The sequence below is a fragment of the Scomber scombrus genome, chromosome 5 (assembly GCF_963691925.1).
Source record: "Scomber scombrus chromosome 5, fScoSco1.1, whole genome shotgun sequence".
In the NCBI taxonomy this organism is placed as follows: Eukaryota; Metazoa; Chordata; class Actinopteri; order Scombriformes; family Scombridae; genus Scomber; species Scomber scombrus.
The window spans coordinates 6,987,562-6,999,610 of NC_084974.1; the positions used below are offsets into that span (position 1 = coordinate 6,987,562).

General features: G+C 42.0%; 2 protein-coding genes across 2 annotated transcripts; both read right to left on the reverse strand.

Annotated features, from left to right (window-relative positions):
- Positions 1-3,093: 3,093 nt before the first annotated feature.
- her13 (hairy-related 13) lies at positions 3,094-5,956 on the reverse strand. The gene is given in 5 exon segments (XM_062418685.1): positions 3,094-4,088; positions 5,054-5,135; positions 5,254-5,340; positions 5,647-5,841; positions 5,843-5,956. Coding segments are annotated over 5 exon segments (939 nt in total). The 3' UTR covers positions 3,094-3,627.
- Positions 5,957-10,166: 4,210 nt separating this feature from the next.
- On the reverse strand, positions 10,167-11,501 carry her8.2 (hairy-related 8.2). The gene is made up of 4 exons (XM_062419622.1): positions 11,439-11,501; positions 11,195-11,290; positions 11,023-11,101; positions 10,167-10,537 (listed from the first exon to the last, which is right to left on the reverse strand). The coding sequence occupies exons 1-4, from the start codon at positions 11,499-11,501 to the stop codon at positions 10,167-10,169; spliced, it is 609 nt and encodes a 202-aa protein (XP_062275606.1).
- Positions 11,502-12,049: the final 548 nt, after the last annotated feature.

Consider the following 12,049-nt stretch of genomic DNA (forward strand, 5'->3'; position numbering starts at 1 on the left):
CCTAATGTATAATGTAGTGTGTAAGAAAATCTAAATCCAAAACATCTAAAAACCTTTTACCATGCTCTTCTTCTCATTATACAAGCACCAGCATCTTTTATGTGAATAGCCCCTTTAACTACATTTTCTTATCTCATTTAAGATTTATGTGAGTCAGAGGCTCCTTTTTATAAAATCTCCAACACCCAGAATTTAGCATTTTCTGTCTGTTCCTGTGAGACAGACGTTAAATGATGAATATGATGGGTTTTTTAGTACATGCAGCACATATAAGCATTCTGCTGTTGCTGCTGCTTATGTCCTATAGGCAAGTGATTGTTCTCTCACAGTCAAAGACAGTTGAGGAAGCACCCAAGGACGGCAGAGTTCCCCAGGGATCCGTTTCAGCGCCATATGCTCGCCTCCACCGTTAAACCTCTCTCTCGCGCCAACTGTTGCATTGCACCGACCTTTGAACTCAGAATTCATATGCACGGTCACAAACCCGCAGCTGATGCACGAGTCCTCCCTCCTGTCTGATGTAGGTTTTTTTCCCCCCTCCCGCTAAAACGAAATCTGGTAATGTGGTCGGGCTGTCATCTGTCGTTTTCAGTTAGCAGACTAGCAGTGAGATGCAGGGGTTTGATGGAGGGAAGTATTCCCACACTCATTAACTCTGGTTTTCCACAGTGTCCTTACAAAAACTTCACAATTTCATAGTTTATTTCATTAAAAGTGATCGTCTTATCCACCATGATACTATGAATATCTGTCTGTCTGTTTCAGTAAATAACATTTTGTTCGGTGAGGGTGTGACAACATTTTAATTAAGCTAAGGACCCTGAAAAACTACACTCCTACCCCCTCCCCCCCACCCATTCACCCACCTGTTCCCTTCAACACAAAAGGATACAAACTACACAGGGCCACAAAATTACAATGACTGGTTATAGTCCTGGACATTGCATAACACCGTTTGGCTCAAATCTAAAAGACCAAAAAGAGAAGGAGCATAAAAAAAGAAAGTAGTGTTCCAGTAAAAAGACAGCTGTTTGTCTGTCTGGATGTTAAACTTGGAGCTGGTGGTGAAATTTGGTGACAGCTGACCAGGAAAATTGCCCAGAACTACTCACTTCAATCAGGGGTGCGTCTAAGATCAGTTCAAGCATGTGGACTGACTCACAGCACTTACAACACTCTGGTTCTGGGTTCCTGAAGTATTTTTTCATCAAAACTGACAGAATTTACTAATTTTTTCAGGTAATAAACATACATACTAGCCACCATCCTATACTTTCTATGCCACTTTATGCCCTAACTTGACTACATTCACCTGACACCTACACTGCAGATTCATATGTTAGATATACATTTATAAAATGTGATGGACTGTTTATGATTTATCCCCTCAGTAGCACATTAAGTAGTTTGAATGAACTAAACCTGAACCAGCTACAACACTGAAATGCTAGAACGCACTTACTAATAAAACATGCTGGCTTTATTTATTAAATCATTTCTTAAAGCATTCAAGATTAGTCCTAGGACATACAACTTTGCGGTTGCCATGGTGAGACACAAATGCATTTGGTGGTTATACCCTCCTTTGTTGCCTTTACTTTTACCTTTCATGATTTCAGTATTTTTACACTGAGCATATGTCACTTTTTATATAAGGAAAACGTGTCTCTAATCCCCCTCTGCGGCCCCTGATAGCCCATGTCTGTGTCTTCGTGCGTGTGTGTGTGTGCATGTGTGTGTGTGCGTGTGTGTGTGTGCTTTTTGCACCCCTTTGAAGAATCTGAGCCTGCTTGTATCCTTTTTAGTGTCTTTTCAACTCTGTGGGCTTAGACGCTCTTCTGTCAAATGGTCGCCAGCAACTTTGATCACCGTGTCTCGTCCGCTCCCATTTCAATGTGTTTCCTCCGACATTCACACCCAGGACCACATTACCTCCACCTCCTCCACCCCAATTAATTCTCCATGCAAGACTCCAGCGAGATCATCTGACAACAGATAACGTAGATAATGAACAAAGGGCGATTTTCCCCTAAATATTAGACGTAGTCTTTACGCAGGTTGGGAACTTATAATATTTCATTTAATATCAAGAAAGAGGGAGCAAGTTGCGTCGCTGTAGGTTGATGGTGGGTCCAGGCAGGATCTAACAGTCCTTTGTTAATATGGTCATTGGATCTGAGGTGAGAGTGAAGACACTTTGAAGAGGTGCGACTCTTTCATGTGCGCACACGCACTGCGCGTCCTCGTGGTGTGAGGGGACTGCAGATCGGACCCAGGAGAATGAAATGTTATCAGAAACAAGACAGCAAATCTTGAGGATATGATCATTTATGTCGTTTATTTTTCTACAAGACAGAGCAGACAGTGCCTCAGACCTAAGACTGTGTGTGACCGTAATGACGCGTTAGTAGCAGAGAAAAAGTGTAAAATAATCACAATAAAACCCTTATAAGCATATATTGTGTTTTGGTTTGTTCACAAAAAGCTAAAAGCTGTGAAAAAATAGGCTGATAGGAATCAAACGTCAAAATAAACTTCTCATAGGTTTATAAGGATAAATCATTTAATACCATTTAAACTGGTGTCTTTTATAATGAAAACCAATTCTTTACTGATACATAAATACTGCCTACCTTATTGACACCATCTTTATTTCACAATTCTGTCTCAATAAAAAACTTTTTTGCCCACTTTATCCTTAAACATTTTGGCTTTTTTTCTCTCCAGTGTATTGAGTCAAATCAGACAACAGCATTTCAGTTACATTATTTTATTTTATTTAGCAAATTCAGACATTTTCCTGGCAAAACATCTCTAAACATCATTACAATATATAGTGGTCGTTCTGAAGGAGGCTACTGGTTTAATAAACTACAGGCCTTTATGAAATACAATAGAAATATTTATATTAATCAGACGCATTGCCAAACTTCTGGGTTTCTAAAAGAGCTTTTCTCCTCGTACAAATCCTATATACACGGAGTTATTGACACAAAAACAGTGTGAACATGCTGAACTGTTCCTCGTCTGTCCTTTGCTGTTGGGTTATAAGTGAAGTGTTGAGAGGGAAGGTTTCTCTGGGTTTAAGGAAAAGTCACAACACTCAGGTGGAATCAAAGCCAGTGTGTCACTACAGGAGGTTTCCGAGCTGGAGAGACCCTGGAAAGAAAAGGCCCTTAAAGGAAAACTCCACCCTTTAACATTTTTCTGTGATATCCAATGTATTGTACTTCAGGTGGGATTTTCTGATGACATGGTGTTCCTTCAATCTGCTCCTACATTTCCCCAGAAATAAAGAGTAAAGGGTGTAATCTTGCAGCACTGCAGGGTGAAGAGAAACGCCACAGTCGTGATCCCTCAACTGAGGCTCCTGGCAGCGTCTCTGTGCTTCTTGTGCAACAGATGTGATGTTAATCATCAGTGCAGGGAGCCCAGGAAAAAATCCATGCATGTGGTGAATAATCTACAGGTGTAAATGAGCGCACAAATGGCAGTTTTCCAAGTGTTCATATGTTCTAGGGTGGAATTTTCCCTTTCTGTGGGACGCTCAGTGTCATATCTTAAAAGAACACCCACGAACCCTGCTTCAACGTATCCCAACTGCATCCTTTCCAAGCCCCAGCACCCCTACCAGGGTCTCCACATGGACCGAGGGTAGGTGATGGTGGGCATGTTCAGGCCCTCCCTGTTCTCCAACCCCTCCGTGGAGCTCTGGTTGTGCTCGCTGTCGGTTTCGTCCAGGTCGGAGCACAGGTCCTCGCTGGACGTGGTGGACGGGGCTGGGGAGAGGGCCGATGACGAGCAGCTGGATGTGCTCCTTCCGCCGGGGGAGGCCAGGGACGTGCAGAGGGTGTCACCGCCTCCGTGCCAAGTGCTGCTCGCAGAAGTGTCCGTGATTAAATCCATCAGCACGTCCTGGAGGTGGTCCTCATTCAGGGGCATGCACTCCAGCAGATGGTTGAGGAGCTCTGCCGCCACCGTTGCATCGATCCCCGGACAGCTGGACACAAACATGTGGACCTCGTGCATGCACTGGATGTAGCCGGCCGCAAATCTCTCACTGGCTTCACGGCTGAGTGCGTCTGATTCTGTGTGAGGAGAGAGAGAGATTATTAAATGACTACAACTTATTGCACAGCTCATTGTCCTAAACACTGATGGAAAGCATTCAAATATACATACTTGTACTTTACATGAGTATTTCCATGTTTTTGTTTTTATACTTCTATTCCACTATAGAGAGGACTATTATACTTTTATTGACCACATGTATTTGATAGCAACTATATAAAGTGGTTATACATTTCTACTGGAATGTTTATGCATCAATAATTACAATTCAGTAATATACCATATACATTAATAGAAACTTCTGAGTGGTACCATTCTGCATAATAAGTACTTTTTCATTTGGTACTTTAAGTGCTTTAAATATGTGATAATAAAATGAAAATGTACTTAAATTTTGAATGAAGAACTTTTACTTGTCAGTGAGTATATCTAAATTGTGTTATGCTACTTTTATTTCAGTACAGGACTCTCAATGCTTCTTCCACCACTGAGTCCAGTGAAGTCCAACCACACACTAAGGAGTGGTGTTAGATCCTGGTTATCCAGCTGAGAAAACACTGAGTAATTAAATAAAACCTGCAACTTAAAAGCCAGAAAAAGCTGGTTTGCTGTCATCCTGTAAATTTAACTTAACTTCACTCCTGCATCCCCAGACACATATTTTTATATGGTAATCAGACTGTACATCAGTTTGAAGTTTGGTTATCATAATAAGGTGATGCAGCTTTAATATAATCTTTTCCCTGCTGCATTGCATTTAACTACAACTGTCCTGAAGTCATTCTAGCTGAGTACAATGAACGCCTGCTTGATCACTTCATATTCTAAATGAATGTTTCACAACCTCTTAAAATATCTTCTAAAATCTCCCCAAATCACCATATGTTATTAATATTAAATTACTTGTTAATGTTGTTTAAGGAGGGTGCACACTCCAGTTCTGATGGTATAGTGTGTAAAGGTTAAACAGATTGGTGCATACCTTGAGTTCGGTTCTTGAGTACATCCTCCACTTTTTTCACCGTCATCTCCAGCACCTCTGCGTTCTCTATCTTGGAATGAAACTGTGGAAAAAAAACAAGTGAAGCTCCATCAGAACCATGATCCACCTCTACATGACTGGGAGGAAGAGGAGGAGGGTGGACAGGTGAACATGGGGCGCAGTGTGCGCGCTGTACTCACGTCTGTGTCTGCTAGCAACGTCCGCAGCTCCTGCAAACTCTCATTGATGCGAGCTCGCCTCTTCTTCTCCACCAGGGGTTTCCTTATCTGCAGGAAAGACCACAATTAATCTCAGAGCTGTGTGTAGTCATTTAGATGATGTGAGTGGTGAATGCGTAATAGAAAAGCATTGTTGTTCCTCGCTCTGTGGTTAAAGTTGCAACCTTATGTGAGATGTAATTAACTGTTAAAAATCAATAGGTTTCCTCTTCAACTACACAATCCTGGCAAAAAAACTGCTGTTTGCATCAATGAGAGATGTAATACAGACTGATGCTGTGTGAAACCGGTGTGACAAGTGCGTCAGTGCCAAGTGTGTCCAGAGAGTGGAGAGTTATCCCATCTGTTTGCTACCTTTCTGTCTCCTTTCTGAATCCCGTAGTAAGGTTCATCTTCTTCCATGTCAAGTCCTTCGCTGCTGGGCCGAGACGAGGGGGCCATGTTGGTTAGATCGCCGCTTCTGTGGCTTCTCCCACTGCTGATTTTTTTACTCCAAATTCGTCAGCGAGGGGGCAGCTGGCAAACGGAACCGGTTACAGGAAGAAAAAAAAATCGACAAACTCGCAGGCGAGGCGAGGCACCCTGTGTTTATTGTGCAATCCAAGTGAGACGTGCTGCTGGCGCTGAGTGGCTGTTGTTAGTATTTATAGGGGCTTATTAACATGTGAATAGGGGCTGAGCTGCTCTCGCTGGGGGACAACAGAGCGCACACGGCCGGAGCCAATGAGCGCCCACTCTCTTTGTCTCCGGTCAGCCCCGGTCTGCGCCCTGGGGAGCTGGACTGGCTTTAATCAGATTTTTTTTGGGTTAAGGGATCGACCGCTCTGTTTTTCCCTTCACTGTTGCTACTAATGAACTGTGTGTACTTCCACTCAGCTGTACACAATTCATTATCAGGCAGAGCCACAGGGAGAAAAGGCTGTTATTGATGCATACACTTTATTGTTTATATAAAACTCTAATTATAACGTTCTGACCACCGTATTAAATATCCTGAGGATTGCATTTCAAGAGTGAGTTATGATATAAATTCATGGTATACAAATATAATTTATATTTCTGGCTTTAAATCCTTGTTGCGCAATGTTGTGACCAGCTTTACACACTAGAGCAGTGGTCTCCAACCCTGCTCCTGGAGAGCTACTGCCCTGCATGTTTTAGGTATCTCCTCACTCTAACTCGTTATCAAGCAGCTGAGGCTCGTCAAAGGGCTTGATAACGAGTTGATTATTAGAATCAGGTGTGTTAGAGTGAGGAGATACCTAAAACATGCAGGGCAGTAGCTCTCCAGGAGCAGGGTTGGAGACCACTGCACTAGAGCATCTCATCATTACTGGTACAAAAATCTGTCCGTTCTGTTTTCTGCCCTACCCATTCTTCTTTTTCTTGTCTTTTGTGTCCGAGCCTCAGCAGATTTACCCGGCTGTTTGGCGGATGTAACGCGATGCCTTCAGTTGGCAGCTGCTGCTGGTGGCCCCTCGGCCCAAACTGAATCAGCCGGGGGAATTAGGGCCCTTCTCCAAAGAAAGCGACAGGTGTTGGCCTGCGCCTCGTTTGTTCTCCCTGTTGTTTGGTGACTTCTGATTTGTGTGTAACTGCATTCTCACGTTGCCCGCTCTGCTGGAAGATAGTTCATAATATCTGGTTGATTTTGCTGATAACCTGCATCATTTGTGCCATGGGATTATTGTGTGTCTAAACAAGCCATAGATGCGACTTACGATATTTAAACAACATTTGGACTGTTAAGGATTAGTGATGCTGGTATACGTGGGACAGACATGAGACTTTCTGCGTCTGGGTGTTTGTTTATGTCTTATAAGGGTGCTCAACACTGAAGTCGTTATAATGCATGTTTTGTCTGCTGTATTATCATGCAAATTAGCCATACAATAGAGCAGATCTGTCTGCTCGAAAAAGGTCCACGTCGTCATCTGTGCCACCTTCCAGGTAAATGCTGCGCTGTGTGTTCAGGTGCTCTTTTACGCACGGAATTACCACAATTGCGCAGCATTTCCGCAAAAAGCACCACTAAAATCTATTGCCCCAAATGAAGGAAGACTTTCAGACCTTTGAAGTGCAGGGTTTTTGGCACCTCGCCACCCCCAGATCCCTGTTCCAGATCTTTAATAGTGTGGACTGTGGAGAGAGCAGCTGTCTCGGCTCGCTTTTGTTATCGAGCTCGATGAGGGACCAGGCTTCCCCCTCTCTGTCTCTCTCCCTCTCTTCAACCCCGCCGCCTGGCTCCATGTGGCGGCCAATCATAACGGCAATAATAGCAAGAGAATGGGCCATATCCACATTGATAGTTTTTAAAACGCAATGATGAATTACACCTTTATTAAAGCGTAAATGTACCAAAACACTCGCCGTGACCACAGTCACACGCTTTTGTGCGTTCAGATGGAGGCTTTGACACTTTGAAGAGCTCCAAAAACCCTTTCTCATTGGGTTTATACTAAATAACATAATCTCATATAAACATGATGTGTGAATAATTCTCAACTGCAATTAGCCTATCATTAGAGAGGTAAATGTCCAGTATATCAGCATCATTGAAACACTGTCATGTATCTTGCTATTACTTTTGTTGACCAGATTTGATCAACTATGGAAAGTATATGCAAAATGCAGTCCCTCACAGGCTCCCTTTAGTCTACTCATTGTTAACATTAAATAAATAAATAAATAAACAATATGTACATAAATAAATAATGCATGAGTCATGATGATTTGGCTGAATTAATGCAGGATGTATCATGAATTCCTGTCACTATCGATCAAGTCACTATGACTTTATGAAGCAGTGTTTTTTAAATCAAACGTGTCATCAGATGCAAACATCTACAGGTTGTTGCATGAACCAGTGGTCTTTATGTCATACATTCTAAGGGTGGAACATGACGTTTTTAAACATTAAACAGTAAGCAATCATTTGCAGATGAGTATACATCGCATGACTCGAGGAGACACAAGTCTGCATTTGTTTTCCAAGTTAGAAATCCACTGGATTGGTCTTGAAATAAAATGAATTGTCATGTAGTTGCACCTGATATTGGTCAGCTGTAGATATCCAGAATGTGTTCATAGCATGACATGTGCCAGTGTTGAGCATGATGATGGACCTGCAACTTTTTCCACTAACTAATTTAATGACATATTAGTTAATGTATGATGTAAGTGTTAATGAAATAAGTCAAATGAAATGATTAAGTGTTAACTAATCAGGTAAAGTCATAGTGGCTCAATCATTTCCTAATGTTGAGAAGCACCCTCCATTAATTCATGCATTAAATTATCATGACTCTGTTGCTGATCCTTGACATGGGTTGTTCTAAAAATCACTATAAATCACAAAAACAACATTATGATTTATAACTGTCATTTATGTATTTTGTCATGACTTCAATACACTGGAGCTGAATCGGATTTTATATTGTTGTGCCTCAAAAATCAAAAAATGATATTTGAAAGTGTGAAATGCAACATGCCTCAATGCCCTGGCTATGCTGGATAATCCACTGTGAACACTTTTCATTGGAACTACTTTCTACCCTGTGAAGGATCAGACATCTTGACTCCACAGCAGGAAAGGTAATAACAGGTGGTAATAATAACATTAACAATGTTTCTGTTCCATTCCAGTGACCCAGCAAGCCATGACAGTGTGACAGCATGATAAATACCAATACCCTGAAACTGTAGTAGCTAAATGGAATTTGCCCACCTGTTAAGGCCTGTGCTTTTGCTACTGTGACAAGTCCAAGTATCTTCTATAGAAAGGTCCTATGCTTTAAGCACCACAAACAATTCTACTTACTCTAAGAGCATTGAGAGGGCAGCAAAGGTTTCAGAGGTGGTCATTAGAAGACCTAAGCGTAAGGGAACCAAAACGTTAAATATTGTTTTGGCATTTAGAAAACACTGACCTTTTATTTAAAGCTTCAATTTTGGTCACTAGGGGGCGGAAAAACTCCAAAGCTCCTGATGTGTACTCATATCATTCAATTAGCATGTTAGCTGGAAAACAATGAAACAACTTCTTTTTTGCCACCACACAAATGTGAGACCAGTAAGCCTGTATCATAACAGACATTTTTACATGTTATACTATAAAAAACAAGTTTGAATAATAAAACTAATGATGGCTGAATTCCATGTAGCTATTTCAGTTTCAGGGTCCTGGTATTGTTCATGCTGGCTCACTGTCACACTGTCATGACTTACTGGGACATTTGAAGAGAAACATTGTGAGAATGAATAATTTGCTGCTCAGCTAAAAAAGAAACACTGAGCTGCAGAATTTGATTTTATGATTGAACTCTTGACAAACTTAAAAATTGTTTAAAATCATGGGAACCTTTTATATGTCAGGGTCTTTCTCTCTCCCATTAGTCCTGTCCACTTGCACTGCATGGCCATTATAGCAAAATGTCAAAACATAATTGAGAAGAGCAATTGTACATTGACAAAACTGTTCATAAAGCTGAATAGATGTTAAGAGTGTACAATAAGTTTTATTATTAATAAGGTTTGGGTTAATTATACAGAAAAGGAGAAAGACATACAAATCTATGCAATGCCAAGGAAGTGGTCTAAGAAGCAAATCCATACCTTACAAATAAATACGCTGTTAATACAATAAATACATGAAAGATTAATAAGAGCCTTCTATAATGCAGGCTACTAGAGATCGACTTCTAAAGGAAGTACTGAGAAAAGGTCTGTATAGAATTATTATAGCACACCTACAATAATAATAATTCCCGGAACAAAACTGCCCCAAACGTTTGTCTTCTGAGCAGCATATCTATAAGATACATAACAGAGGATGGCCTAACAAAATGGACAACCAAGATCATTAATCCACCAGTTCACCAGGGCCTCCACATCTCCAGCATCCCCAGGTGGGAGCTGTGAAGCGCTGCTCTCTCCTGACGTCCAGTCACTTGGCAGGTGGGACCCTCTGTCTGCAGCTGCCTAGAGGGCAAAGGGTCCCCTCTGAGGGGTGTGCTGGGGAGTCCAGTGGCTTGGCTGGCCAGAGGAGGGACATCATGTCTGGGTGTGGCCTGGAGAGGGCGCTCGTAGGTGGACCTGGGCAGGGACTTAAGGAGGTGGTTGAGCAGCCGGGAGCCGAGAGTTTTGTCCATCCACTCACAGCTGAGGAGCATGTTGTGCACCTCGTGCATGCACTGAATGTACCCTGTGCTGTATTTCTGCTGGGCCTCCAGTCCTAATGTAGGATCTGAAGGGAGAAAGTGAGGAATGAGGTTACATGTGTCATAGCAGCCTCTGGTGGTGACTACACAACCTGCATACAGCAAGCCAGCCGCAAATATTGCTGTTTCCTAACAGGAAGCTGCTCAGTACCACATAATGTTTCACAACTGACCAAAAAATATATACACTGGACTATTAAAAAAATGTTGTTCACAAACACTCACCTAACAATCAACTTACAGCTGATCACATTTACACACTCATGACATAATGATACATTTACATGCTGATGCTGCCCTCTGCTGCCTTGTGTCATCTTTGCTCGTGAAGGATCTTTAGGCATTTATCACATAATGAATCCCAGTTTTGACCCAGAATTATTAGGTTATTTAGATAGCAGCCAGCATGATGTGACTAAATTCAGACTATGAATAAAATCAATCCTGCGATAGACACCTCCAGTAGGCTATGTAACTCACAAACACATGTACACAGAGCCATGTTCCTTACCGTGGAGATTATTGCTCTGGATGTTTTGCAGATGCTTCACTGTCATTTCTAGAATATCAGCTTTCTCCAGTTTGGATTGCTGTTGAGAGAGGAGCATTTTTTGTTAAGTTAAGCTGATTCAGCTTTCATTGTTTACTTGCAGAGGGGATGAGACATGTGAGGAGATACTCACATCAAGTCTGAACGCTCCGATCACTGTTTCTTTCAGCTGATCCAAACAATTGTTTATCCTCTCCCGTCGTTTCCTCTCGATAAGGGGCTTTCTCATCTATTAAGAGTAAAAAAAAAAAAGAGAAAGAAATAATGCTCAGTTAAAGGAAGTCAAGATGGCGAGGTACATACTGGAGCGTAGAGGATGATGAATTTATCTTAAAAAGAAAAGAAAATGATCCGTAGTATATCCAAATGTAAAATACCTTTCTTTCCTCTTTGGCACTGGGATGTTTTCCCACATTGTGAGCCATAGATGAAGCAGTCATGTTTTTGTTTTCTTTCTTGGGTGTCTGCAGTGCGCTTGTGTCTCTTCTCCTCTGGATCTCAGCGCGTCTCTAGGGCCCTCGGCGCGGCGCGGCCCTCGTATTTATAGAGCGCAATTAGCATGTGAATGCTCCAACTCTTTGGCTGCTGGATTTTCCCACACACGGCTTCCCATCAGTCAAGACTGACAGGTCACTGGCTCCATTCAATAACCGAGGGACCCGGCCTAGAAAAAAAAAAAGAAAAAAAACCTCACAAGCGACAGATGTCCAGCCTGAAACCATGCACTGCCCTCCCTCCTCAGCCTCCACCCAACAAAAAACTGCAGTTTCCTCTTCTCCCAGGAATGAACAAGAGTGTGAAGTTACCGTGCTTTACTCCCGGGAGCCCCTCGCCCATTGTTTTCAGGAGCGACGTTACAATACCTGCAAAAAGGCCAAACCTATTTCTTCAAAGCACACAGGAAGACACAATAGACTGACAAATCACCAGAGAATATATCTGACTATATTTGCCTGTATGGAAGATGAGATCCGTTTTAAAGACATTA